This window comes from Tetrao urogallus (assembly GCF_951394365.1).
Source record: "Tetrao urogallus genome assembly, chromosome: 1".
NCBI classification, from domain to species: Eukaryota; Metazoa; Chordata; class Aves; order Galliformes; family Phasianidae; genus Tetrao; species Tetrao urogallus.
Window position 1 is genome coordinate 2,494,916 of NC_136813.1, and position 27,155 is coordinate 2,522,070.

At 44.7% G+C, this 27,155-nt stretch overlaps 1 protein-coding gene across 1 annotated transcript; it reads right to left on the reverse strand.

Moving 5' to 3' along the window:
• Nucleotides 1-1,965: 1,965 nt before the first annotated feature.
• WNT11 (Wnt family member 11) lies at nt 1,966-26,845 on the reverse strand (the record flags this gene model as incomplete). The annotated part of the gene is made up of 5 exons (XM_079537150.1): nt 1,966-2,140; nt 14,112-14,404; nt 15,812-16,089; nt 16,585-16,820; nt 26,763-26,845. 5 exons carry the CDS (start codon nt 26,843-26,845, stop codon nt 1,966-1,968), a joined length of 1,065 nt encoding a protein of 354 aa, XP_079393276.1.
• Between the last annotated feature and the right edge of the window lie 310 nt (nt 26,846-27,155).

Below are 27,155 nucleotides of genomic sequence, written 5' to 3' on the forward strand. Positions count from 1 at the left end.
TCAGGAGCAGCTGGATCCTAGAGAGTGGCTGGAAAAGAAGAAAAAGAGGACAACAGTGTTGTTATGGCTGTATTTCCTTCTGGGAAAGTGCTTAAATGCCCTGCTTTTCTGTAGGATTGATTTGTACAGCACTTTTCCTGGGGTACAGGCTCCCCAGAAATGTTCTGCGAAACCTCACAGGCTCTGATACCTTCTGCTTCTGGAGCAGATGTCTTTCCTAACACAGACACAGAGATTGTTGCTTGTAGCAAACATATATATACATATAAAGAGAGAGAGAGATGAAGTAATCTTAAGCTAAAATCTCCATTCCACAGCTTCTCAAATTAGAGTCAAGGATCATTACGGGTCCCTTCCAACTCGGGATATTCTATGATTCTATGATTCTCCTCCCTGCATGCAGAAGTGAGGAGCAAACCACCCATGAGAGACATCAGTCACATTTCTTAATGCACTCTTTGGGGACACAGGGATATTTAAGTGATGAGAGGATTGCTGATACAAGAGCAAAATGAGAATGGTGACTCTCCTCCCCTGAGTGCTCCGTTTCTTTGTCTTGATTATATCTTGGCTAATTCTGCTCAAAATGAAGAGGCTGGGGAAAGAGGGAATACAGGAACTTATCTATCCCACGCCAGCGAGTGCCTCAAGCCTTGTGCCTCTCCCATCCTTGGGAAGGAGACCCGGCTTGCTTTCCAAGTAGGAAACCTTGAATGAAACATAATAAGCTAGCATTCTGCTGTTGCACCAGAAACTTCAGCATTTATTGCGTACTATCGTTAAGGCTTGTTTATAACATAGAGATATATTTACGTAGGAAGAAGAGCAGAGTAAAGCAGGAGATATATCTTATAAATATTTCTGTATGTCTGCGTACAAAATAAAATATGTACAGCCACCGATAGTGGTTTTCTCTGCACCAGGGCAGAGTCACATGAAGGACTGCTGTGTTCCCACTCCTTACTTTGGGGAATGGCTGCTACCTGAACGTCTGCACACCAGGACCAGACCCACTCTGCCCTCTGCAGTGTTTTGGGGCTGGTTCAATAGTTTTGCTTGGGGAAAGACACAGTGGCATCTTTTCCTAAGGAGGGGTGGCCCATTGTGGCAGAGTTAAGAGTGCAAGACCCAAAGGGCAAGAGAAAGAGAGCAGGAGCTTTGTATGTTTTATTATTTTCCACTGGATTTTCACTTCAGTGTCATACTTTATCCTAATGGCTCCACTACAACCCAAGAACCCCATAACACCCTTCTCAGCATGCCCTATTCTCACTGTCTCTGGCATCTGGTTTTTTGTTTGTTTGTTTTCCATGGCTGAGTGTGAAAATCCATCAAGCCTAGACAATTTAGGGTCAGGTTTTCCTGTGGAAAAGTCCCATTGGAAGTCACAGACCTGCATAAAAGAAAGGTTAAAATGAGTTGGTCATTTCAGGGCATGGACCTGAATTCTTTCCACTTTTTCCATCCAGAGTGGATGCTTCCATTTTAAAAATTAGGTCTTTGGCAACAAATGCAGTTATTGCTGAAAAGTTGTAGAGTTTTTGCTTCTGGGATGGTTCTAATGCAGACTCAGTATCTGTGCAAGAAGGCATAGGCAAGCATGAGTCTTGGTTATATTCAGACAGGAGCTGCTTTTCTTCCCCAAGGGAAAGTTTCTACTTTAGCTTCTCAAAATATTAAGGCACTTGATGGCTGGATGTCATTGGCAACCATAGGGAAGATTGTGGAAGAAGATACCATCCCAAATGAGTTTGTGTCTTCTCAGAGAGCATTTTATTGGCGGGGGAAAGCCTTCCATTTTTTACATTTCTTTAAAGTCACTTTTTTACTTGATGTGATTGCTTTTTTTTTTTTTTCCTCCTACCATCTTTCTTCAAGTCTATGTTTGTACAAGATGAGTGACATCTAGTCAAGGAAATATTTTCTCTTCTCTGAAGCATCTCAGCTCAGCAGAGCGAGGTGTTTTCATTTGCAGACGTATCTCTCGACAGTCCTCTCACACTTTTTACAGGTGACGTAGCAGCACCAGTGGTATTTGCAGTGGCACCTCTCCACCACTTTGTCCATGTAGGGGTTGTAGCCTCTGCCGCAGCACATCAGGTCACAGCTGTCACTCCCATTGGAGGTCTTGTTGCATTGCCTGGAGGAAAGGAAACATGGTGAGTGAGCGTGAGGCCCAGCAGGGCTTTCTGAACCAATGATGACAAGCTCTGCAATTGGACCTATTAGAGCAGGTCTGGAGGAGTCCACAAGGATGCTCAGAGACTGGAGCATATCTCCTATGGAGATGGGCAGAGAGCTGGGGGTTGCTGAACCTGGAGAAGGCTCTGAGAAGACCTTAGAGTGTCTTTCCAGTGCGTAAAGCAACTGTAGAAGATCTGGGAGGGTCTACATTGTCAGAAACGTAGTGACACAACAATAAGAAAGGGCTTTAAGCTCCTGAGCAGACTCTTACAGCCACTATTTAGCTCTGAACTTATCAGGAAAATCACAACCAGTACATAAACATCACACTCGTTTTTAAGAAGGTTAAGAAGGACGACCCTGGGAACTACTAATCTGTCAGTCTTACCTTTGTGCCAGGAAAGATAATGGAACAGATCCTTCTGGAAGCGATGCTAAAGCACAAGGAAGGCAGGGAGGTGATGCAGGAGAACCAGCATGGCTTCACCAAGGGCAAATCCTGTTTGACCAACCTAGTGGCATTCTATGATGGTGACACTGCATCAATGGACAAGGGGAGAGCCACTGATGTCATCTATCTGGACTTCAGTAAGGCCTTTGACGCAGTACCCCACAACATTCTTCTCTCCAAATTGGAAAGATATGAATTTGATGGGTAGACTGTTCAATGGACGAAGAACTGGCTTCAGGATTGAGTCCAGAGAGTAGTGTCACTGGCTCAATGTCTGGATAGAGACTTGTGATGAGTGGTGTCCCACAGGTTAAGTGCTGGGACCAATACTCTTTAATGTCCTCATCCATTACATTGTCAGTGGGGTTGAGTGCATGCTCATCGAGTTTGCTGATGACACCAAGCTGTGGGGTGCAGTCAACACACCAGAGGGATGTGATGCCATGCAAAGGAACCTAGACAAGCTGAGCAGTGGGCTCTGGAGAACCTCACGAAGTTCAACAAATCCAAGTGTAAGGTCTGCATTACCAATATTAGCTGGGGGATGAAAGGATTGAGTGCAGCCCTCAAGTGTGTGTACTGAGAACTCCTCACCGAGGACTCCTCAGTGTGGAGTCCTCAATACAGGAGAGACATGGAACTGTTGGATCGTGTCCAGAGGAGGGCCACAAAAATGATGCAAGGGATGGATCACCTCTCCTACAAGGACAGGCTGAGAGAACTGGGACTGTGCAGTCTGGAGAAGAGAAGGCTCCAGGGAGATCTGATAGTGTTCTTTCACATTCTAAAGGGGAGCTACAGGAAAGAAGGGGACAGACTATACAGCAGGGTCTGTGGTGACAGAACAAGGGAAATGCTTTCAAGCTTGAAGAGGTGGAGATTTAGGTTTGATATATTTGTTAATATATTTACATTGAGGGTGCTGAGGTACTGGAATAGGTTGTCCAGAGATGTGGTTGAGATGTGGTTGATGTTCCATCTCTGGAGACTCTCAAGGCGAGGATGGATTGGGCCCCAGGCAAAGTGATGCAGCAGTGTACATCCCTGTTCATTGGAGTTGGATTCGATGACCTTTAAAGGTCCCTTCCAACTCTAACGATCCTACAATTCTATGATTCTATAAACAGCTATCCCATTCTCCTAAAATTGTCCAAGTGGGATCACTAGATGTAAAAATGCAACAGGCATTGACTTTTGGATAAGATGAACCATGTCCTGCAGATGCCATTTCTCCAGGAGCTGTAGAGATCATAGAATCAATGAATCACAGAATCATTAAGGTTGGAAAAGACCTCTAAGATTCCCAAGTCCAACCCCAGCCCGTCCCTACCATGCCTGCTAAACCATATCCTCAAGTGCCGCATCTCCACCGTCCTTGAACACCTCCAGGGATGCTGACTCCACAACCTCCCTGGGCAGGCTGTGCCAATGCCTCACCACTCTTTCCGAGAATAAAAGTTTCCTTATATCCAACCAGAATCTCTCTGGTACGTCTTAAGGCCATTACCTCTCACCCTAACACTGTTAACCTGAGAGATGAGGCCAAGACTCACCTCACCACAACCTCATTTCAAGGAGTTGTACAGAGCCATAATGTCTCCCCTGAGCCTCCTCTTCTCCAGGCTGGACCAAAGCAATCTCCTCAGCTTTTCACCACATAGCCCAGGGAGAAAACACTCATATTGGGTCAGATACTTGGCTGGAAACCAAAGCTTCAGGGCAAAATATCTCATTGTGCACCCAGCACAGTGAGGCTGTGAGCTAGATGGACACTTGACACTAATGTAGGAAAGGCAGTTTGATGACTATGGGGGCATTGCTGGCATCTCTCCTAAATTCCCTCCTGCGTATCTAGTTTGGACAGAAACAGTGTAAGGCCAGTTGGGGTAGAGAAGGAAGAGAGGAGCATGAGTCTGACACTTGGACTGAACAGTCCAGTAACAGAAGAAAACAAATCCATGAGATTTATAGGAATTCTTCATGAGGTAATGCTTTAGGAAAAGTTATGGTATTAATGAGGTGTTGAGATTTTGTTCTTGTTCTTCCCTTATTTATTTCTGACTCAGTCAGGCCTCCTGTTTGTTATTTCTGACTCGCATTCCTCACCAGGCTCATTTTTTTAAAGGCTCCCCCCCTTCTCCCCTTCATTCGGGAGTGTGTGTAAATATTTAAAAACCTTTGAAAGCTTCTACCAAAGATGAGGGCTGCCACCACACTGAGTGTGTTTGCCCAATGTTGAACCAAAGGCACTGTTACTGCCCCATGGGCCAGGGCCCCTCCTCCAGGAAACCTTTGAACAAATCCTCATAAACAGATTCATAAAGGCAATAAATATTCAGAGCAAATGTTCAAATATAAGGATGTTGATATTAGAAGACGGTGGAGAATTTGACGATCTCACTCAGCTTTGCTGGAGACTGGAAAGGCTGCTGCCCAAAGGTTCACCTAGAGACGGTGTTCCCTCTTGTCCTAAGAACCCATTCAGATGGCCAAGAAAAGGGAAATGATGACCCTCTGACTCCAGTCCACCACCTAGGATCAGTTTTATCCCATTTAGAGAGCAAAACTCTTCTACTTGCTGTCTGGGAACAGTGAATCACCCTTTCCTTGATCTCAGTTCCTGTGGTTTGCAAAAAAAGAAATGGAGTTGAGGGAGGGAGGGAGGGAGGGAGGGAGGGAGGGAGGGGATCAAAACAAGATTTCCCATAGCAGCACCCATCCTATACAGCTTAAAATGTAGGGAAAGAATAAAATCTTACCAAAAAATCTTCAGGCTTATCACCATTGTTAACCAAATATCAGGGACATTCTGGAAGATGGGAGGATGAAGAGCCAAAAGGACTGCTATAACCCTGTTTTGAACCTAAATATGTTTCTAGAAGACTTTTCTGATCATGCCACTGAGCATGTTTGGTTTTCTGTTTAAAATTATAGGCATGGGTGAATTTTCTTAATTTTCTTCCCTTTTTAAACAAATAGAATAAAAAGTGAGTTTCTCAGCTGTAGCTACCCATGTGAAAAGCGAGTAGGGAAGACAAAGGAGCAAAAAGACCAGAGTTTACCCACAGAAGCTGCTCCTGGATGTCTGCTTTCCAAGCCCACGACTGCAATCTCATCAGGCTCCCTGCTGATGGGTTAAGTTCAATGTCATTTGTTTTGGGCCTGGTCCAGCACAATTCCAACAACTCAGAGAAATGTCCTCCTCTCGAGTCACAGAGAGAAAACACGAACATGGATGATTGCATCTTAACACAACATCATAACCTCCAGCAGCACTTGGAAGACCAGACTTGAAAAATGGTGCTGCAGCCATAATCCCAGCCAGGGTCCTGGCTCAGGGACAGGCTTTCACGTTGCCACAGTGTTTTGTCCTTCTTTATGCAAGAAGGGAAGAGGTCAGCCCTGCTAACACGACAAATCCCACTCAATCTTCTTGTCCAAAATCTCCCCCTTCCAGCCCTCGTTTGGAAAACCTCTGCTGTACATATTATAAAAACATGTCATAGAATGGCTTGAGTTGGAAGGGACCTCAAAGATTTAGCTTCAAAACCCTTGCCACAGGCAAGGTTGACAACCAGTAAGTCAGGTATGTTGCTGTATATCACCCTGAGAGTCCCAACAGCCTCATAATGGGGATGGTCCTTGGCACAGATGGGCAAGCATATCTTTGCATTTCTGAGTCTTCCCCATCTCACACCTCTAAGCCATCTCCCTCCCGGGGAATCTTCCATTAGCATACCCATTTCATAGAATAGAAAGGCAGGTTTGTTTGGATTTTGAGTCAGAAATTGAAGTACAGCAAACAGGAGCACAATATGGATGGCAGCCTAGAATAATGGAATCATAGAATATCTTGAGGTGGAAGGGAACCATAAGGTTCATGAATTTAACTCCTCCACATCGCACCACCCAAAAATCAGATCATAAGATCAGACCAGAGCTTGTTCAAGCTATCCTTAAAACCACCTAAGTTCTGTTTTAGGAGAATTGAGTGAATTGGTCTAGTCAAAAGCAAGATGGACCACAGTTAGACTAAATGATGTGAGAGGTCTTTTCCAACATTTGTGACTCTGATTCTGTGATTCTATGATTCTAAGGACAATGACTCCTTTTCTACCTGGAAACAATCCATCTTCTACCATCCCACATAGAACAGACATTCCAGATCTCTTATGGTCATGCAGGAAAGAAGTACTTTCTGGCTAGAGATGATGTCCTTCTGAGTTTGTAATTGCCTGCCTGGCCCAATACTCTGCAATGTCTGTGGGAATCAGAATCATAGAATCATTAAGGTTGGAAAACAGCACAAAGATCAAATCTAACCATCAACCCATCACCATCATGCCCACTAAACTATGTCCCTCAGTGTCATGCTGAGCATCTCCTCAGGTGGGAGATGCTGTTTAGAGGGAAAAACACAAATCAGACCACTTTCTGGAGTCTGTCCCCTCATACTTCCCCAACATCTGGGCTGCTGAATTTGGGATGATGTTCCTGCTTAACCTCATGGCGTTCCCTTGGGCACGATTTGTCTCATCCCTGTCTGACCTCAGGGAAACCACCTGTCTGCATGAACTCCAGCAGCCACAACTCCCAGAAGACACTACTGCTGAGTAAAGAAATTCTTTCTTTTTTTTCTAATTTAGATCAAATTTCTTGTCATTTCTCTAGTGCCCCTTGCTCCAGTAATGTCATGCTGCACAGCAGTACATAAAAGAAAAAGAAAAATAGTTGGAGTCCCCCAGGAAGTATGTAAAACAATGGGCATAGCTAAAAATACATCAAAGTGCACAACTGCATGTCAGATTTTAAGGGCAGGATCTTAACTACTTTTAAATTGCTTTCTCAGCCATGGGGAATATCTGGAGACTGACACTGAACAACTGTACGAAAGAGAGTTATCAATACTTCATGTCAGCAAGGGGATATCAAGGGAGATCCTGGAACCAGCCTGTATTTTCATTAAAGAACAGAGAGTAAACTTACAAACTTGTGGATAATGCTGGGGAGAAGGGAGTTGAGAGCATTTCTGAGAGTGGATTAAAATGCAAAGCAAGCAATGCATTCTGAGCAAGATCCAGATAAACGTGGGAATGTTCTCAGGAGAGTCAGAGGAGCAGAGAGGAGCAGTTCAGAAAGCAGAAAGGATTCAGGGAACTGGCTTAGGGAAGTAAGAAAAGCTGTCTTCCCACCTAGAAAGGATCGTTACAAAAAAGAGAGAACAACTTTTGTTTATATGAAGAGAAAAAGACAATCGGTCTAATTTGGAGAGAAAAAAAGGAAAAGAAAACTGAAAGGAAAAAGAAAAAGGAAAAAACAAATAGAAAAATAGAAAAGAAAGGAAATTCAGATGAAGTCAAACATAACTCAGAGGAGAGTAAAGCCTGGAACAGGTTGTTTGCAGAAAATGGTTTTAAGAGAAGTGATAAACACCAGTGATGGACCAGGTATTCTCTGTTCAATCTCACTATATGAAAAGTCATTCCTGCTGTCCTCTAACCTCAACACTGGTTTGATGCAGAGGGACTAAATATATTAGGAGAACTGGCTTATTTTTTCCACCTTAATTCACTATCCACTGCAATTTTGCAATAAGTAAATAAATGATTCGCAAATATTTTCAGGTCAAATCCAGGTCTCTAAAATCTTCACTGAGATTTAAATGAGAAAAAGCCCAAGAAACTACAGATGACCCAAACTACAGTTGGCCCAGCTACTGAAATCGGTGCCAACTACGAGCACACTGCCTTGGAAAGATGGAAAGAGCAAGTGGGAGGAAAAGAAAGATATTTTTCTGAATTTCCTTCAGTGTAAACTTTTGGGACACCCACAGAAGATCAATTCATTATTTCTCAGTCATTATAGACGTCAGGAGGAAATTCTTCATGCAAAACGTGGTGAGGTGCTGGCACAGGCTGCCTGGAGAAGCAGTGGATACCCCATACTTGGAGATGTTCAAGGCCAAGCTGGATGGGACCCTGGGCAGACTGATCTGGTGCCTGATGTAGTGGTTGGCAATCCTGCCCGTGGCAGGGAGTTGGAACATTATGATCCTTGAAGTCCCTTTCAACCCAAGCCATTCTATGATTCCATCATTATTAGTTGAGTGTTATTATGTATATCTTTATTAGTTGAGTGCCATGAATTTCATTGACCCCATGATCACACAATGCAAAGGACATTTCCCACTGAATATCAGCGGGTCCATTTCTGTTCTGATCTGGAGTCCTCAGTATAGGAGAGACATGGACCTGTTGGAGTGTATCCAGAGGAGGGCCACAAAAATGATCCAAAGGATGGAACATCTCTCCTATAAGAACAGGCTGAGAGAGCTGGGGCTGTTCAGCCTGGAAAAGAGAAGGCTCCAGGGAGACCTCAGAGTGACCTTCCAGTATCTAAAGGGATGCTATAAGAAAGAAACTGATTCTTTAGCAGGGTCTGATGAGATAGGACAAGGGGAAATGGCTTCAAACTAGAACAGGAGAGATTTAGACTGGATATAAGGAAGTAGTTTTTTTACAGTGAAAGTAGTGAAGGACTGGCACAGGCTGTCCAGAGAGGTGGTTTCCTCGTCCCTGGAGACGCCCAAGGTCAGGCTGGATGGGTCTCTGAGCACCTGACTGAGCTGTAGGTGTTCCTTTTCACTGCAGGGGATTTGGGCCACATGAACTCAATATGTTCCTTACAATTCAAACGATTCTATGCATTCAATGAACCTTGTTGTTTTGACCATCAATATGTCACCAGCCACAAAGGTTTTGTAGCCAAAACTTGTCACCACCAAGCAGCAGATGCATGGTCAATTAACTCTATGCATGTTCTTATCCCATAGGACACCTCAGGAGAGAGATAAAACTAATTTTATGTGTTGCAAAATAAGAACAAATACCTGGACAAGAAACAGCCACAAAAGGTTGGCCGTATTCATTGCCCAAGTGAGTCAGCAAAGGAGTGGTGGCTGATCAGCCCTGTGTGGCATAAAAACAACACTGCATCCCAATTTCTGTAGTGTAAGGGAGCTCCTTCCCATCTTCAGCAAAGAGGGAGTAGTATTTGCATGTCTCCAAAGCAGCTTTGGGAAAGATCAGTAATAAACAACTCAGTAATCCCTTCAAGGCATCAGAAGCCAGAGGCCTTTGCCTGTATCGCAGAATTTCCCGTTCCTTGGATTCCTTATGGGACTTTAAATAGACTTTGAAATACGATACATTGCACCCTACTGATAAAGGAGGTTAATACTTTTGCTTCTTTTCTCACAACAGAGATCCCTATTTTATAATCTGCTATTCTTTATCTCCTGTTTGAAGCTGATAATGAATATTTCAGTCTGGAGAAACTGAACAAACTCATTAAAAGATGAGTTACAGGGTGTTTTCTTCCAAGAAAGCTCCAAAATATATATGTAGTACATATATATACATATATATATATAAATATATACGTATTTAGAATGATAGAGTCATTAAGTTTGGGAAATACCTTCAAGATCACCAACCCCAACTCCAATCCATCCCCACCATGCCCATTGGCCATGTCCCTCAGTGCCACATCTCCCTGAACACCTCCAGGGATGGTGACTCCACCACCTCCCTGGGCAGCCTGTGCCAATGCACTGCCACTCCTTCTGAGAAGAAATATTTTCTAATATCCAAGCTTAATCTCCCCTCGTGCAATTTAAGGCAATTCTCTTTCATCTTAACCAACCTCTCATTCCACATGGTTAACTCATATCAAAAATCATATAATCCACATGCTACTCCACAGATTTGCTCCTGGAGATTTTTCTCCAGACGATTATTATTAGCTATGTAAGCATGATGGTGGCAAACAAACCCATGGAGTTTGGCTGCCATCAGTGAAGGCTGTGGCTGCAGCAAGCCAGTTGCAAAATTCAGCTCCTTAATCAGATTCTGAGCACTTCAAAGAGTGGTGAGGCTTCAAATCACAGGTCTGTGTTCAGCTGCCTGGCTTTGAAACCTGGATCCACTCCAGCTGCTTGAAGGCATGCGGATTCCCAAACCATTTCTGATTTCAACATGAAACTAAGGAAGGCCAAAATGTCTTAGAAATCACTTCAGGCTTGTGCTGAACAAGGCTTTGAAAAAGCTTTCAGAGAAGAGCCCAGAAAGGCTTTGGAGTAGCCAGGTTTGCATTTTCTGAGTGGATTTTCACATAGTTCCACTACAAAGTAACTTGACTCCCTTTCCTGCCTGATGTTAGCACAATGAGTCCAAGCAATGCGAAGGATAATTATAGAGATGGAAGCGACCGATTAGATTATCCCTCCCACCCACCTACTAATGCAGGGTTGCTCCCTGGAGCATACAGAAACCCAGAATGAACAGAGTGTTGCAGCTGTGTCAGACCTTGTCCAGCTCCCAGCATTCTCTGAGCAAGATATGAACAGGCAGAAAAGACTTTTCCTCCTCATGATGCAAGACAACTCACTTTTTGTAATGAAAATCTGAATGTTTTAAATACAATTGAAAGGTTATTAATGGGAACCTCGCCCTTCTACACCCCTTCAGAGGAAGAAAGCGGGGCTGGAAAGAGGTGAAGACCCAGACTGAGGTCTCCTTGAGCACAGTGAGAAGGGTCTGCACTACAGTGCCCTACGAGAAGCCACAGGACAAGAGCTCATGGCCTTAAATTGCACCAGGGGAGGTTCAGGTTGGATATGATCAGGAAATATCTTTTGTCAGAAAGAGTGGTAATGCATTAGAACAGGTTGCCCAGGAAAGTGGTGTCCCTGGAGGTGTTTAAAAAAAGGGTGAATGTTGTACTGAGGGACATGGCCTAGAGCTTCACAGGGTTGGGTTGATGGTTGGACTTGATGATCTTAGTGGTCTTTCCAACCTTAAGGATTCTACGATTCTACTTTTGAACACAAAGAGGCCAAAGAGGGAATAGGCAAATGATAGAAAAAGAGAGAAAACAAACTCAGAGACCACTATTAAAATCCTTTTTTGATTACATTTGCTGTAAAAAAAAAAAAAAAAAAAAAAAAAGCCTTAAAAATTGGCCTAATAGAAATTTTCTCCCCAAAATCTTTGATATGAACAAGGATAAAATGTTAAGATGCTCTGGGACTTCACTTATAGAGTGAAAGCCTCTTTGGGCTACTTCCAAACAAGCATTTTACACCATTGTGGGGTAAGCGCGAGCCATGTATTTTTCCTGCTCTCTCCAACAGCTGCCCCTTTGTCCTCCTGCTTCCTTGTCCCTGTCACCAAGCACTATCTCTGCCACTGGAACAGAGCCACCGTGTTTAAAACACATGAAATGTCCTCTCTGTGAGAGAAAAAACAAAAAAAAAAATCAGAGGAAAAAATACATCCACGGAAGGAGGAGGAAGAAAAATGAGCCCATCTGCAAGCACATTATACTCATTTCTTCTGATTTAATTAAGAGAAAGGGCTGCTATAGCTGCCAGTTTTGAGACACTAGGTATCTTCTCAATTGCACTGAGTGTAACTACAGATGACCTTACAGCGTGGCCCAAGAGATGACTACAATTCAACATAGGTCTATCTCACCCTCCTCCCCTCTCACAGTCGTCATCATCTTGCACATCCAACAATAAAGAGCCCTTCTTGACAGGTTCCTTTTGAAAGTCATCCCCTCCTGCCTTAATATCTCGCTCCTCTAAGTCCTCACTCAGCCTCACTTCCCCTGGATCCTTGCCTGGCAGGCTCACAATCTCTGCTCTCACCCTGCTCAGGATAAATGGACGCCTGCAATATGCGTTTTCCTATCCTCAAGAAAAAAAAAAAAAAAAAGATCACTCAAGACCACAACATATTTTTCATCCCTCGCTGGGATAAGATGGCAAAATCTCCTGTAAAATGAAATTATAGGAAACCGTGTCTTCCTCCACCTTTGAAAGGGTTTCAGCTCACGGAAAATGTTTCACTTGGCAGATCTCTAATGAATTCAGCTTGTTTTTGACACAACCTGTTGATTTCACACAATTCCTATAAAACCAGCTTCCAAATATCCTCAACAGTTTTTTCATTGCAAAACAGGGAGTTTCAACAAAGAGTTCATTTTAAAAAACAAGAATTTGTCAAAATCCATACAAATCCATAGAAACACTGCTTCTGCTCAAATGACATTTTCTTTCAGACAACACGTTCAGCACATGCTTTCTTCCCTACAGCCCTCAATGACTCATAGACATCTTCACTTGCTAATTACTGCTGCACTGTTGGGCCAGCAATGAACATGCTGTTTTATCGTGGTCCTGCCACTGCCTTCCATTCTAATGGAGGATACAAAGCTCTAAACATCACACAACATCAGAGATCAAAAAGGACATGCTTCATACAAGGTGTCTCAGTCAATTTTCATCTTCACCTGGTCAATTCCAGATGCTGATATATATTCTGTAGAACCATGGTCCTAGAGAATTGCTAAAGGATATCTTCTGTAGTCTCCTAAGTACAAATTCCTACTAATCAAAGATAACTAAAAAGGTTTAATCTTTTGTGCATTGAGGTCATTTACTTCCTTTCTGTCATAGTAAAACCTTCACTACATTCAACGCACAATGGAAAGACCATTATGTCCAACAAGAGCTGAAAGGAAGATGCTCTGCAAAAGAGCGCTTGCATGCATGCGCCTTGCAACATGACAGCCTGAGAGTGCACAATGAGGTGGCACAAAGAGTATAGAATAATGATGGGAACTCTCTAAAAAAAAAAGACAAGTCAGCAGATAGCAGTGAATGAGCCATCTTGAAATCCAGCCATTACATTCCCTGAACAAAAGTCCTGAAAATCCTGCAAAATTCTGGAAATACACAGCTGTTTGGCTGTCAGAGAGTCTAGTGCCCACCTATGGAATTGATTTGTCATAGAGGGAGTTCCACAAATCACAAGAAAAGACATGCGTGTCTGCTTCCTAGCACACAACTGTGCTCATTGAAGGCTTGACTGTGATGACCTTAGGTCACCAATACTAATGGAATGAAGTCATATCTCTTCATAGACATGAGCAATTCAAACATACATGGTTTCTTAAAAGCCAGTGGAAGAAAAATGCTCAAGATCCATCTTTGTGGGTGATGTGGCTTTTTTTAAGGCTGCTTGGAAGCACCGGTCCTAACTGGGTTAAATCTTGCCTTATTTGCCTAAAAGTAGAGTAACAACTCATCAGATGAGCAATGATTGCAAGAGGAACTCAATACGATCAATATCATCTGCTTGATCATTGTACCTGTGGAGATGAGCAGCCTATATGGTTTTCCTAGGGTATTTCAAAGATATCTTGTGCCTACCTCTATAAAGCAAGGGATCTACAAAGCTCCATCTTAGCCACAGTCACCACTGAGAGTCTTGGGCATCTCTGTACTGCACTGAGCATCAGAGATAATTTTTTTGCCTGTGCATGTATGCTACCCCCAAATGATTTGCCTGTTATTCATACACAACCCCCTCTGCCTCTTCTTAGGGGCACAGAGTGCAGAAACCCTCACCTGTCCTGGGTCCCGTGTGACCCCACTTTCTCATTCTTCATGCAGAAATCAGGCGAGCTCTGCAGGTAAATCAGCTCTGTCTCCTTAACCGGTCTGATATCAATATCCTTTGGCACGAGGTATTTGCGTGTGCCCATGGGCCGATGAACGACCTTGGTGGCTGACAAATACTTGTTTTTGAGGTCCAGTGCAATGTCTCGCAGCTCTTGAAGGCCTTTCCAACAGGTCTTGATAGAGCATGACCCAGAAACTCCATGGCACTTACATTTCATTTCAAGAGAGGCTTTCAAGACCTGCAAAAAGGAATGCAGGAGTTAGGAAATGTCTTTCTCTTAAGTCCAAACATCCCACAAGCTTACTAAATAAGTCTCTTTCTTAATGGAGACTGCTATAGAAAAGGCCTGCTGCTCTGATTTCTGCACGGTTGTGCTTGAGCAGCTACTAGCAAAGGGAATGAAATCCCACAGCCCCTTGGTGATCACTATTAGACCAGGACTGCTCTCAGTACGACACATTTGCAGCCAGCAGACAGAAGAATATGTTGAATTTTGATCAGATATCTACATAGGGCTGCATTTAAACTCTCTAAATTAGGATCCGAAAATCAAAGCAATCCATAAATAGATTCTTAATGCGCATGTCTGCCTGCAACATGTTTAGGCATTGGATAACAGATGTCAAGGCACTCATGAATTCAAAGCACCCACACCCTGCCTTTCTGCTGAGTATGGGGCCAGCAGAGCCTTTTACTTCAGTTCTGCTCTGGTCTGGTAGGATATAGCAGTGAATCCACCAGCCGTGACAGTGCTGCATCCCAAGTGATAATTTGCCCATTGTAATTCAAACAAAAACTCAAGACATAGCAATAATAATAATAATAATAATAATAATAATAATAATAATAATAATAAGATAGAGGGAATGCAGGGAACCATAGAGAAAAACACCCAGAGGAGGTGAGTTTGATAGGGTTTTGCTCTGGAAAGGTAAGTTCAGCCCATAGCTACACAGTAAGCTGCCAATGAGCTCAGTATGCTCCAAGTTTTGCCCTAGAAGGACAAGTTGTGCAGTAGAACCAGTGCAGGGAACTGCTGAAGCCTTTACAGCTCCCCACCCCAATTTCTCAAGCTGCATGAAGGGCTGTGGTGGGGATTTGCTCCTTAGGGCATGCCAAGCAGCATGTACAGTGCTATTCCTCCATTGGCACAGCCATGAATGCAAGCTATTAAGAGCAGCTTCTGCCAGATAGGGGAGTAATCACTAGCAAAGCAGTTTGAGAAGGAACACATCAGCCCTCCTGGCTGCAGAGATGGCTGGGAGGCAGCTGCTGCTGGACACGTCTGGCAGATAGTAATCCTCTGTGCTTACACAGCACTTCATGTGTGCAATGCCCTTGGCAGAGCACCATGGGACTCATCCCCACCACACCTCCTGGGGTAAGCAAGCCGCAGCCATCCTTGGCTGTGGAAGGTGTGGCAATGACACATCCCACCCACAGTTCTAGAGGGCTGGAATTAGCATTTAGGGCCTCCTGAGGACCAGCATGACTGATAGCCACAGTCTTCAGCAGGCCAAAGGAGTTGGGAGCAATCAGGGAGAAACCTGCTCCTTTCACTAGCTGATAGAGACACTGAACCTCACAGAGCGACCGACCACTAAAGAGGACTGTACAAGTACAATAACTCTTGTGGATTTGTTACCTGTCTCCCTACTTCACTGTTGTGCAGATGCATCAGTTTATTGGCTTGTGATCCTGATTTTTTCATCTTCATGGGAGCATCTGAAAATTTGGACCCCATGATAAGACCATAGTTGAGGTTGTCTGCACATCCTCCCCATCGATACCCAGGTCCAGGTGTCTCACCTGGGATGGGACCACAGGAACAGCCAGGGAGGTCCCCGGTGGTGCAGGCTCTGGCAATGGTATGGCTGATAGCAGCAGCAGAAAGGGCATACACAAATGCTGACTCCCTTGTACCTGCAAGAGATAAGAAACTCCAACTCAGGTTCCAGGGATGGCTAAGTATTCCCCCAAAAGAGACCCACATAATCTCTGCCCCTTAGAATGGCTAATACGCTGCCTCCTTGCATCTGAGTCCTTTAAAGGCTTGGAGAAAATATGCAACGAGAGCTCTTCATCCTGGGAGACAACATCCAATTTCAGGTTGCTCAGAGAAGCTGTGAGTGCCCATTCCATGGAGGCCTTCAAGGCCAGATTGGTTGGGATCCTGGGCAGCCTGACCTGGTGGGTGGCAACTAAACGATTTTTGAGATCCCTTCCAACCCAAGCCATTCTATGATTCTATGATCTTAGCAGGGGAAAGGGGTACATGGGCTCATGCAACTAGTCTACTGTGGTATGATCTACTTTTGGAGCATGTGGAGGAATCACAGAATGGCTGAGGTTGGAAGAGACCTCTGGGTACATCTGCTCCAACCTCTGCTCCCCACCCAAGGCAGCAGTGCTGTTTACCTCTCTCTAAGTCCAGCAGGTAGTTAGGAGCCAGCTCGATGGAAGAGCAGTTCCACCGCATGTCTGAGAAAGTTTTACGGCAGGTCTTTATCACTTCCCGTGCCGCCTGGATGATGGTCTGCATCAGCTCCAGGTTGCTGCGGCACAATTGCACCTGGGAAACCACCAGGCCTTCTAGCTGCTTGCAGTGCTGGGTTTGATTCAGGGCCAAAGCCGAAGGAGTCTTGGACAGAGCTCTGAGGAGACAAGCACATGCAAAAAAAAAAGGCATTAGAACCCACAAAAGTCAGTCTTTGTGTCAGTATTAATTTCTTGACTACCTCCAACCCAGCAAACGCCTTGGCCTGTGTTCAGCTGACCTAATATTAGCTACATGCAAATTACATGCCTAGTTTAAGCTGATGAGAGAGATGGGAAACTGTTCAGAGTCATTTATCTCATCTAAGGTAAATGTTGAAGATGGGTGGGACAATTCGCCATTAAACCTGTGTGTTTCTCCCATCATCGAAAGGAGCCAGAACAAATCTCCTGGGGTGAATGCCAAGTTGACTGATTGTGTAAATCCTTATGGGAAGGTTTTGTTTTTCTTTTTTTTTTTCTTTCTTTTTTTTTTTTTTGCAGAAGAATGAAGAGGACAGACCTCCCAACAGAGTGAAAAATAACCCGTTGGATCCACGATAATGGAAAGCTGGGTCCTCCGTGACTGTGGTATTCAGAAAAAAAAAAAGAGTGAGGTTGGTTTTATCAGTGATTTGCATTCAGCATCTGTCTCACAGACTCTTTGAGGATTATACTAAATGTCATGTGATTAATTATAGAGAAAATCCCCTGCAAGATCCAGGGAAAAGCCACCAAGTTTGCAAAACAGATGCTTTCCCATGGAGTTAACACCAAGGGCCTCCACCAATTCCATCACCGTTGCACTTAGATATCTAAATCTATTTCTCTAGTCTCTGAAGATTTAGTGAAGAAACACAATGCAAGTACATGCAAAGAGGCTGTCATGGTCAAAACTTAGGAAGAATCCACTAGAATCATAATGCAAGTTACTATGGAAGAAATTGGCAATACCCATAGGGCTCCATTGGTTCTTTCAGTTTGCAGTGTTTCACACTCCAGGTTAAAAAAAAAAAAAGAAGAAAAAAGCAAATGGTGCCATGCCTCAGAGCATGCTGTGCTATTATTTCTCAAGCACCCAAAATGATCAGCAGAAGTCTGGTGTGTAACTCTCTTTGTATCTTTATGACCTGCTTAGAGCAGTCATAAATGTTATTCATTCCCATAAAACAACTTTCTAGCTGGCTGCATCAGTACCTGGCATGTGATCCTGGCAACACAACTGCTTTAACACATATTTCCTTCTCTCCTTGTTAAATGTTGCCTTTCAGTTTCATCCTAAGCCATCTTGGTTAGTTTGGCATATTAGCAGACACATTTCTGGGCATATTTTACTTTATTGCTGTAACATCCACGTCCTTCAGAAGTTAAATGAGATGGAAATGGAGCTAAAAATGAGCCCTAACCAAGATCAGGGATATTAGCTCTGATCTCCAGCTTTCAGGAAAACACATCTATATTCCACCAACTACCTCAGGGTTGGCTCAAACCAGCTGCTGTGTATGTTGGAGCTTTCCCCGGGCTGTGCATAACTGCTAACCCCAATTCCTCCGTGAGTGGGAAAAAGCTAAAATCCTTGCTAGGGCTGAGCAGGTCTGCGCTCACAAATTCCCAGTCGACTGGAATTTGGCATTTCTGGTGCTGGATACTCAGTGGCAAACTTGGAAGGGAAACCACCACTCTGCTAGCAATGTAAATATATACATCATACAGATATTTAGAGAGCTTCATTAAACATACAGAGAACAAAAGTTTTGGACAAGGGGAGGAAGTGAGTAGAGTATTTAATTGTTAGAAGTTCTGCACCCAGTGCTCAGTAAACTCAAACATATCATACTCCTGAAGGCTGAGAGCAAAGGTCTTGGAACAGTACCGATGTCATCTTAATGCAAACCTCCATGGTGAGGACTTCATGTTAGTCCTCCAGGGTCCTTCTTTGACCCATGGAGCTCCTAAAAGATAATCAGCTGATGCACATTGGAGATCTACAGCAGAATAGTTACAGAATCACAGAATGGCTTAAGACCCTAAAGATCATTGAGCTCCATCCACTCTAGGGTTGCCAACCACTAGCTCCCATCCTGGCCTTGAATGTCTCCAGGGATGGGGCATCCACAGCCACTCTGGGCAGCCAGTATCAGTGAGGCTAAGGTAACTCATGCCCTGAAAGTGCTCTTTCTGCACTAGCTGTAGGGGGAACTTAGGCATCAAGCTTGGATGCAGCCACCTGAGCTCTATAAGCACACAGAGATGGGTGAGATGAGTCCAACCCTCAGCACCTGGTGCCAAAAATCTGTGAAAGTTTATTCCAGAAAACCTATCAGCAACTCTCAGCAATGGGCTGAAATGACAATCGGGCAAGAGATTGAAGCACCTTGCTGCTCCTTGAATAAAAGTCATAAATACAACTTGGATTGTCCTTGTGGGCCTAGCTGCTCCTCAAGAAGGATGCATCTACCTGATAGGTCCTGCACCACATCTTCTAGATCTGTGTGGAGGTCTTGAGTGTCTTTAAAGGACTTGGTGGTGGATGGCAGTAGCGATGATGTGCTGATAGTTGGACTAGACCATCTTAATGGACATTTCCAACCTCAACAATTCTATGATTCTGTGATTTGGAAGCCCATATTGATGCACCTGCATCTCATCATTACGGACAAATCAAACAGCAGAAATAACCACCTTTGAGTTGGAATAAACGATGAACACAGACTGAAGCTTATACTGGTTGTGAAGAAAGGGGACTAAACAGGTACAAAGAGCTTGCTGTAGCACGGCATTATTACCAAAGGCCTGAAATTATCACCATTAGAGAATGAGATGTGTAACATGATGAGAAAGAAATGTGCCTTATAGAAGAGGGGAAAAGATCTGCCAGAAGGTCGACAGAGGAAATGCTGCGGCCCCTTTGGGAAGAATTCAGTAAATGGCAGTAATGGCTGTTTCTTGTCGAATGAGCCAAGCTCCAGGGAGTTTGCCAAGAATAAAAAAGTAAGATGCAGGAAGGTGTTTTCTGAACATCTCCCAGGCCTGAACTTCATGCCTTTGCTTGTGAGAACCTATAATTGGAAACATCTCCAAGCGTCGGGAGGAAAAAGTAAAGGGTAATGGGGATGGAAAAGAAAACTCAGTTATTGGAGTCGCTTGCTGAGACCAAAAAGCACATCTATAAATCACAGATCAGGAATGTTAGAGGCCTATTAGGTCATCCAGCCCATGCTCTGACAGTGCAGGTTTACTCAATCTCTGTCCTACATTGTCTTCCCCCATCCCCTGTTTTGCTTTAAATCTCCCTTTGCAAAGGTAGCAGCCAGCCCTCCGTGTTCCCCAAATTCTGACAGCACCATGGAGTGTCTTCCACCATCTGCAAAGGATACTATTGGAGAGCAAAGCCCATTTTTGAGTGGCAGAAATGAATTCCGGTGTTGATGGTGGGTCTCTACCTGCTAAGGCCAAAGAGGCACTGGTAGCCCCAATAAAGGAGCCCCAATGGGTAGTTAGCAGGACAGCCTTCACTCTTCAGTATCGGAAAAAATCCCAGAAGAAAACATTTCTTTGAACTCCAGTGCTTCATCTGAGAAGCAGCCCAGAGGAATTTTACCTGCTGCCATCCCATAAATGCTCCTTTTCACAATTTCCTTCTGCTAACATCATGCTCCCCTCCCCTGACTCTTCTCCATCCTTCATTCTCCAGAAAGGTGAGGACAACTGAGGGGAGGCTGATGGTTTTTTTTTTTTAAATATAAATATATACATATTTGACCCATCCCTTTAAATAAACAGGCTCCAAACCAAACATCTCCTGCTTTATATATAGCATAGCAGGGCTTTCAGTTGACGTTATGGATACTGACAGAAAACCATAAAGGTAATTACAGAGGAAATATGATGCATGGATGGATCATGACTTTCGTTTACTCTTCTAATTATCTCAGGCAGTTAATAAATTCATTTGGAAACATGAATGCTTTACAGTGTTGGGTCCTTTGAGAAGTATAGGTTCAGTGCTAGGCTGCATGAGAAGACTATTCATAGAAGCAACATCCATGAGCAGAGATACTCATGAAAGCCATACACAATTAGCTTTGTAAGGATAAAGGGGCACACAGGACCCTGTTCCTGACCCACTCATAGGGCTTTTTTTTTTTTAAATTGAGCAGTGAAGCATTGGTGCCTTTTAAAATGCCCTTATAGAGTGGAAGGATCTCCTTCCATACAAGCACCCTTGGAGAACATCTCCACGTCCTCCCTTGTGTGATATGACCCAAGGAGGTGTGATACAACCCAAGGAGCTGTCACAGAAGGACCATTTGTGAGACCAACATCTTCTGCTCCAAATGATTTGTTTTACTTTCTGAGAATGCACTCTCAATCTTATGCTGATTCTTAAACTCTTTAATCTGCCAGAGATTTGGGGTAGAGCAAAAAAGATTTAGGCAAAATTCTATTACTTGGAGAGTAAACTTAAACAAAGAGAAACAGTGATTGTTTGTGTGTGTGTATATTAGACTTTATTTAAGAGTTTTTAATCTGAGCTTCATTTTCTCAAGTGAAAAGGGCTGGCAGGACCATTATGATGATTCCATGTGAGGCAGCCTGTACTCCCACCACCCCACCCTGCTCTGCTGCTATTTGAGAAGGACTTGGGATGCTGAGGAGCATCATCAGCCCTGACCTGGGGACCACAGGTGCAAGTGGGTCAGCAAATATTCAAAGCCTTCTCAAAGCAAGAAATGGGATTTCTATAGAAAAATAGAGAGGGGGGGGAAAGAAAGAAGGAGGAAAGAAGGAGGAAAGGAGAAAAAAAAATAAGGAAAGAAAGATGGAGAAAGGGAGAAAAGGACAAAAGGGGAAAGAGGGAGAAAGAGAAGGAGAGAAAAAGAGGGAACAAGGAAAGAGGAAGGGAAAGAGAGGGAAAGAGGGAAAGGGGGGAAGGGGGAAAGAGAAAGAGGAGGAGGAGGAGGAGAAAGAGAGAAAGTATGAAAGAAAGGAAAGAAGGAAGGAAAGAAAAAAGAAAGATGAAAAGAAAGGAAAGGAGGAAATGAAAGAAGGGAGGAACTGAGGGAGGAAGGGAGAGAGGGAGGGAGGGAAGAAAGAGAGAAAGAAAGAGAGAAAGAAAGAAAGAGAGAAAGAGAGAATGAAAGAAAGAGAAAGAAAGAAAGAAAGTGAAAAAGAGAAAGAAAGAGAGAAAGAGAGAAAGAAAGAGAGAATGAGAGAAATAAAGAGAGAGAGAAAGAAAGAGAGAGAGAAAGAAAGCAAGAAAGCAAGCAAGCAAGCAAGCAAGAAAGAAAGAAAGAAAGAAAGAAAGAAAAGAAAGAAAACTGAGCTGAGGAGGAAGACAGAGAGGAGGAGGGGAAAAAATCCCTACAGTAAAAGCTTAAAATAAGAGTTTTTCAGATACAGTGCCAAATCCAGTGCTGGCAGTAGTGGGCACAAGGCCATTGACTTCCAGCCCAAGCTCGACTGAAGTCGATGCCAGCGGTGAGTTGGCTGCCCCAGCGCCGGAGGAAGGCCATGGAGCTTTGTCAAGTTTTCCCGGGCTGCCTATAGAGCTCTCCCTCACCCCCAGCCCACTCCCCTCCTGCCGTCCCCATCCTGCAGTCCTTTCACAGCAGCTCATCTAGCAGCTCCTGTGCCAGGCAGACAGCCCCTTGCCGGCGCCCATGCCCCACTGTCCCAGCTCCCCCCCTCCTTGTCCAAAGTGGAGAAGCAGGCACTGCTGGGAAGCACAAAATCTTTCCATTTTCTCCCCATTTCAAGAGAAAAAAAACAAGTGAAAGCACGCTGCTGGCTCCAGAAAGGTCTTGGTTCTCATGCCTGGGAACAGTGCTCGTGTCCCACTGTGAGGTATATAAGAAAGGACAGGCTTTTCAGCAGTGTCTGCTTTGATAGGACTAGAAGAAATAGTTTCAAACTAGAAGAGGGGAGATTTAAATTGAATGTAAGGAAAGAGTTTTTATGATAAGGGTGGTGAGGCACTGACACAGGTTGCCCAGAGAGGTGGTGGGTGTCCCATCCCTGGAGACATTCAAGGTCAGGCTGAATGGTGCTCTGAGCAGCTGATGGAACTGTGGGTGTCTGTTGTTGAAGGGGAGTTCAACAGATGGCTTTTAAGGGTCCCTTCCAAGTCAAAAGAATTCTGTGATTCAATGATTCCAAGTCCAAGAGGGACCAAGGGACCTTCCAAAGTGATCAAAACTCCACCTAATGATGGCATTCCTAGAGCTGTAGCTCATAGTAATGGGCTGAACCTGCAGCCTCTTTGCAAGCTATGCAAAAAAGCACGCATTGCTTTCATCCTCTTGGCAACCATTCATCGAGGGTGACAACACAGGGACAATCTAACCTGTGTCCCAGTGCATAGATAAGGAGATGCCACCCTCAAGCAGGTAGAAGTGCCTTGAAAGCAGCTCCATGCTCGGACATCACAACACCTGCAGTGTGAACATCTGGCTGCAGCTCCCTCTAGTGCTCGTTTATTTTTCAGATTTATCCACATACCTCACAGATACACAGAATTGTAGGGACTGGAAGGGACCTCTAGAGATCAAGTCCTTGGCCAAACCCAAGTCCCCTTAGTTCAGCTCAGGTGGTTGCAAAAGGGAGTAAGGTGACAGAGTTCCTGTAAGTGTTGGCCCTGAAGTATCTCAGGTTGGATATTAGGAAACAGTTCTCAGAAAGAGTGGCACAGGCTGCCCAGGGAGGTGGTGGAGTCAGCATCCCTGGAGGTGTACAAGAACCGTGGAGATGTGGCACTGAGGGATGTGGTGATTAGGTACAGTGGAGGTGGGTTAGGGTCTTTTCCAAACTTAATGATTCTACAATCTCCCATTGAAAATGTTGGCTGTGTCTCCTTTGCTGCAAACCAAGCTCAGAGAACTACAGAGCCCTCCTCTAAGGCTGGGAATGGGCTTGCATGCAAAATTAAGACTCAGAAGCTCACATGCGCTGAACAGAAAGCCAATCTGTCCACAGCAGCCCTGATCCTGCAAAGGTCTGTCAGTTCCTCAACTTTACACCCAAGCAGCATCCTGGAGCTTGGGTGGAAGACAAAACATGGAGTTCCTCTGTGAGCAAGGGCAGGCTTATGGGATGCTGAGCATCCACACACCATTCAGGGTGCTTGGTGTTGCATGTCTCCATGGCAAGGAAGGGCACGGTGCCGATTTGCAGCAGCTGGGGATCTGGACCACAGGCCTTGTAAAAATAAGCCAAATAAAATAAAACAAATAGCTCCATTTTACATTCTCCCCACTTCTACTAATTTACAGGGGATATTCGTGTTACAGGGAAGTCCTAAATGGCTGAGAAGCATGTTTTTCTTCCCCACCTCCCCCTGCAATTACATCACACGCTGAATTAAAATTGAATTTCCTATCGCCCTCCCTATCAGTCGCTCCCTCTTCCTCCAACTGGCAGACCCGGCCCGCCAAGCTTTCTGCCCCAACCCCTTCCAAGCCTGTAAACATCTGGCAGAAACCACCTCCTTATCTCCTTCCCTGCCATCCCCATTCCTCTTTGAAGCTCGCTCCTGGCGCTGTGCCTACAACAACGTTGCGATGGGCAGACCGCAGAGACGAGCCTGCGACCGAAAATGCCGCCTCGTGTTTTCCTCTCATCCTTTCCCCTCTCCATCCAAGAGCATGAGCTCAGCTACGCCATTTCCAGGGATGGTCCCTGAGCCCCGAGGTTGGCAGCAGCCTGCATCTGGCACAGCTGCAGCAGTGGAAAGGGAGCGATGGATGGGGGAAGAAGTTGGCCAGTGGTTCCGTAGAAAAACAAGGGTGGGGAAAGGAGGAGAAGCTGTAAATTAAAAAAAAAAAAAAATTAAAAAAAAAAATCCCATTTCATTGTGAAATCCCAGCTGGTGGTGTCCTCATTGCACCAAGTGCCCTGGGACAGGGAGTGCAGTCCTCTGCCAGGTTACAAGCAGGTGCAAGAGGAGCCTGGCGGCACATCTGGATTTGGTTCGTGCTTTGGATGCCATTTTAATCCCAGCTTTCATCTTCCCCACTCGTTTTTCAACAAGAGGATGTGTCTGCTGGAAAGCGGAGGAGTGGCAACCACAGTGTCTTTCCCCCAAATGCCTCCTTGTTCCCAAAAGAAACCCTTGCAGCCTAACTGCTTACTGGCTGAAAGGATGCAAATAGCTTTACAGACCAAGCCCTGCCTCTCAGGGTTAAGAGGAGATGCCTACCTTATGCCAGGTGCCGGGGGCAGACTCATTATCAGGGTCTGTTGTGATAAGACAAGGGGAAATGGTTTCAAACTAGAATAGAGAAGATTTAGGTTGGATATAAAAAGTTTATTTGTGATAAGGTTAGTGAAGCACTGGCACATGTTGCCCAGAGAGGTGGTGGGTGCCCTGTCCATAGAGACACCCAAGGTCAGGCTTGATGGGCTCTGAGCACATGATGGAGCTGTGAGTGTCTCTGGCTCACTGCAGGGGGGTTGGACCAGGTACTATGGTCCCTTCAACTCAAACAGTTCTATGATATGATGATATATGCAAAGCTAAGAAGCTAAATACTCGGAGTTGGGCTTTGAGACTTAGCCGTGGTGTCTGCTACAGTGTAGAAAGACCAGATGGTGAAATGCAAATCAGATCTTGATACCTTCTACTTCCTCACAGTATGGAGAGAGAGCACAAAAAGATGTCCTCATGCAGGCAGTCAGACTTCTCACCTGAACACGTGCATTTAAACACCCTATGGAAGGATTCACCCTGCTTCTCTTCATGTGTGTAAAAGTTGGATGTGTGGACTCAAAGAACTCCCTGCATTCCATGACATGTCCAGAGAGCATCTCCTGATGCTTGTGTTTGTTGTCTATCATTAGAGAAGGCATCTGCAAAGTCCTTTCCCTGCTGGCTGCACATAGGGCAGTGAATGCACTGGCTCCAAAACATCTCGTTCAAGAGTAAGAAAGTTGTCAAAGGAAGGTGTAGGTGTCCCATCCATGTAGGCATTCAAGGACAGGCTAGATGGGGCCCTTGGCACCCCGTACAAATGGGGCGCAAGCAGCCCATGGCAATGGGTGGGCTTTAAGGTTCCTTCCAACCCAAACCATTCTGTGATTCTATGACTAATTCTGTGATTGGATGAAAAAATCCCACCTTTTCAAGAGATGGTGAGGGGAAAGAAAGCCTCAAGTGGCAAAGGCTGGGTCAGAAGGATGGGAATTAAACATGGCACAGGATCTGTGGTGGAAGGAGAAGTAAAGCAGGAACCTCTTGCCCTAATTTCACTGCCTATTCCCAGGTTCCTCACCTAAATACACTGCATCCTACAAAAGAGACCTTCCCTGGCATCTCATTTTATTGTGCTATTTATGGGAGATGCTCACTTGAGGTTAGCCCACATCCCATTATTTACTTTGTGCGCAGCTTCAAACCAGAGCAGAAACAGAGGGCAGAAAACCAGATGGGTGCTGGAGGAGTTTGTTTGTTTGCTTTGCAGTAAGCAACTAATCGATCGCTTGCTTAAGCAAAGAAATGAGATAGCAATGTTTTCACTTTGTTTGCAGTGACATTACCTCAGAGGAAACTCGATCCAGACTTGACCACACTCCTTGGTATTTCTTCACCCTCCTCCCCCCTCCCCACTTCGTTTTTAACACCCTTCGCAAAATCCAAAGGTTAAAAGGTCCACCAAAAAAGCATGTTATCTGTCAAGCATCCCCTGTGGCTGGAGATTATCCCCACTGCCCTCCCTCCTGCTCTCAGCTCCTGCCTCTCATGACCATTGGTCCCAGAGGGAGCTGGTAGGGGCTGACACTAGAAACTTCATAAGTGGCTCATGCGAGCATTCAAGTGTGTGCCTTTCCTTTGCTATCAACAAGGAGAAGAAAAAGCAAGCCTAAATCATGCATATTTTGCAAAGAAGATTGAGGCATGTTGTTAGCACAAGCCTCAGTACACACACTTGAAATCAATGAATGCCCGGAGAAACGCAACACGCACTGCTCTTTAAATGGCTCAAATAACAGAGCTGCAGACCGGGTAACAGAGCAGCAGTGACTACAGAGGTTCTAAAAATGCCGAGAGATAGCTGAGTACTTACATCCATTTTATCCCGTAGCAAATCCCCGTCTGCAGAATCAAGGACAGAAAAGCAGCTAGCAAAAATTGCGGGTTCGGCTTCATTTTCTCCACCGTCCCCCAGTAGGAAATCAGCTTTGAGAGGGGAAAATAGGAGGCTTCTGAATCTCCTGTGTGATGTATTTCCTTCAGCCCCTGTCTTGGGGATGCACAACCTGGAAGGAGACAGAGCACGGAGCCACGGTTAGCTCTGAGGTTGGGCGAGTCGCCGTGAAAGAGATCTATTATCCAAATCGCAAAGGAGTGGTTTATGAATCACGATGAAATTTGGATTATCCCCTCCCTCGCCAAGCCTTGATACAACCTTTTGAGGCAACAGACAGACAAAACGTATGGCTTGAATTACACCCTGAGT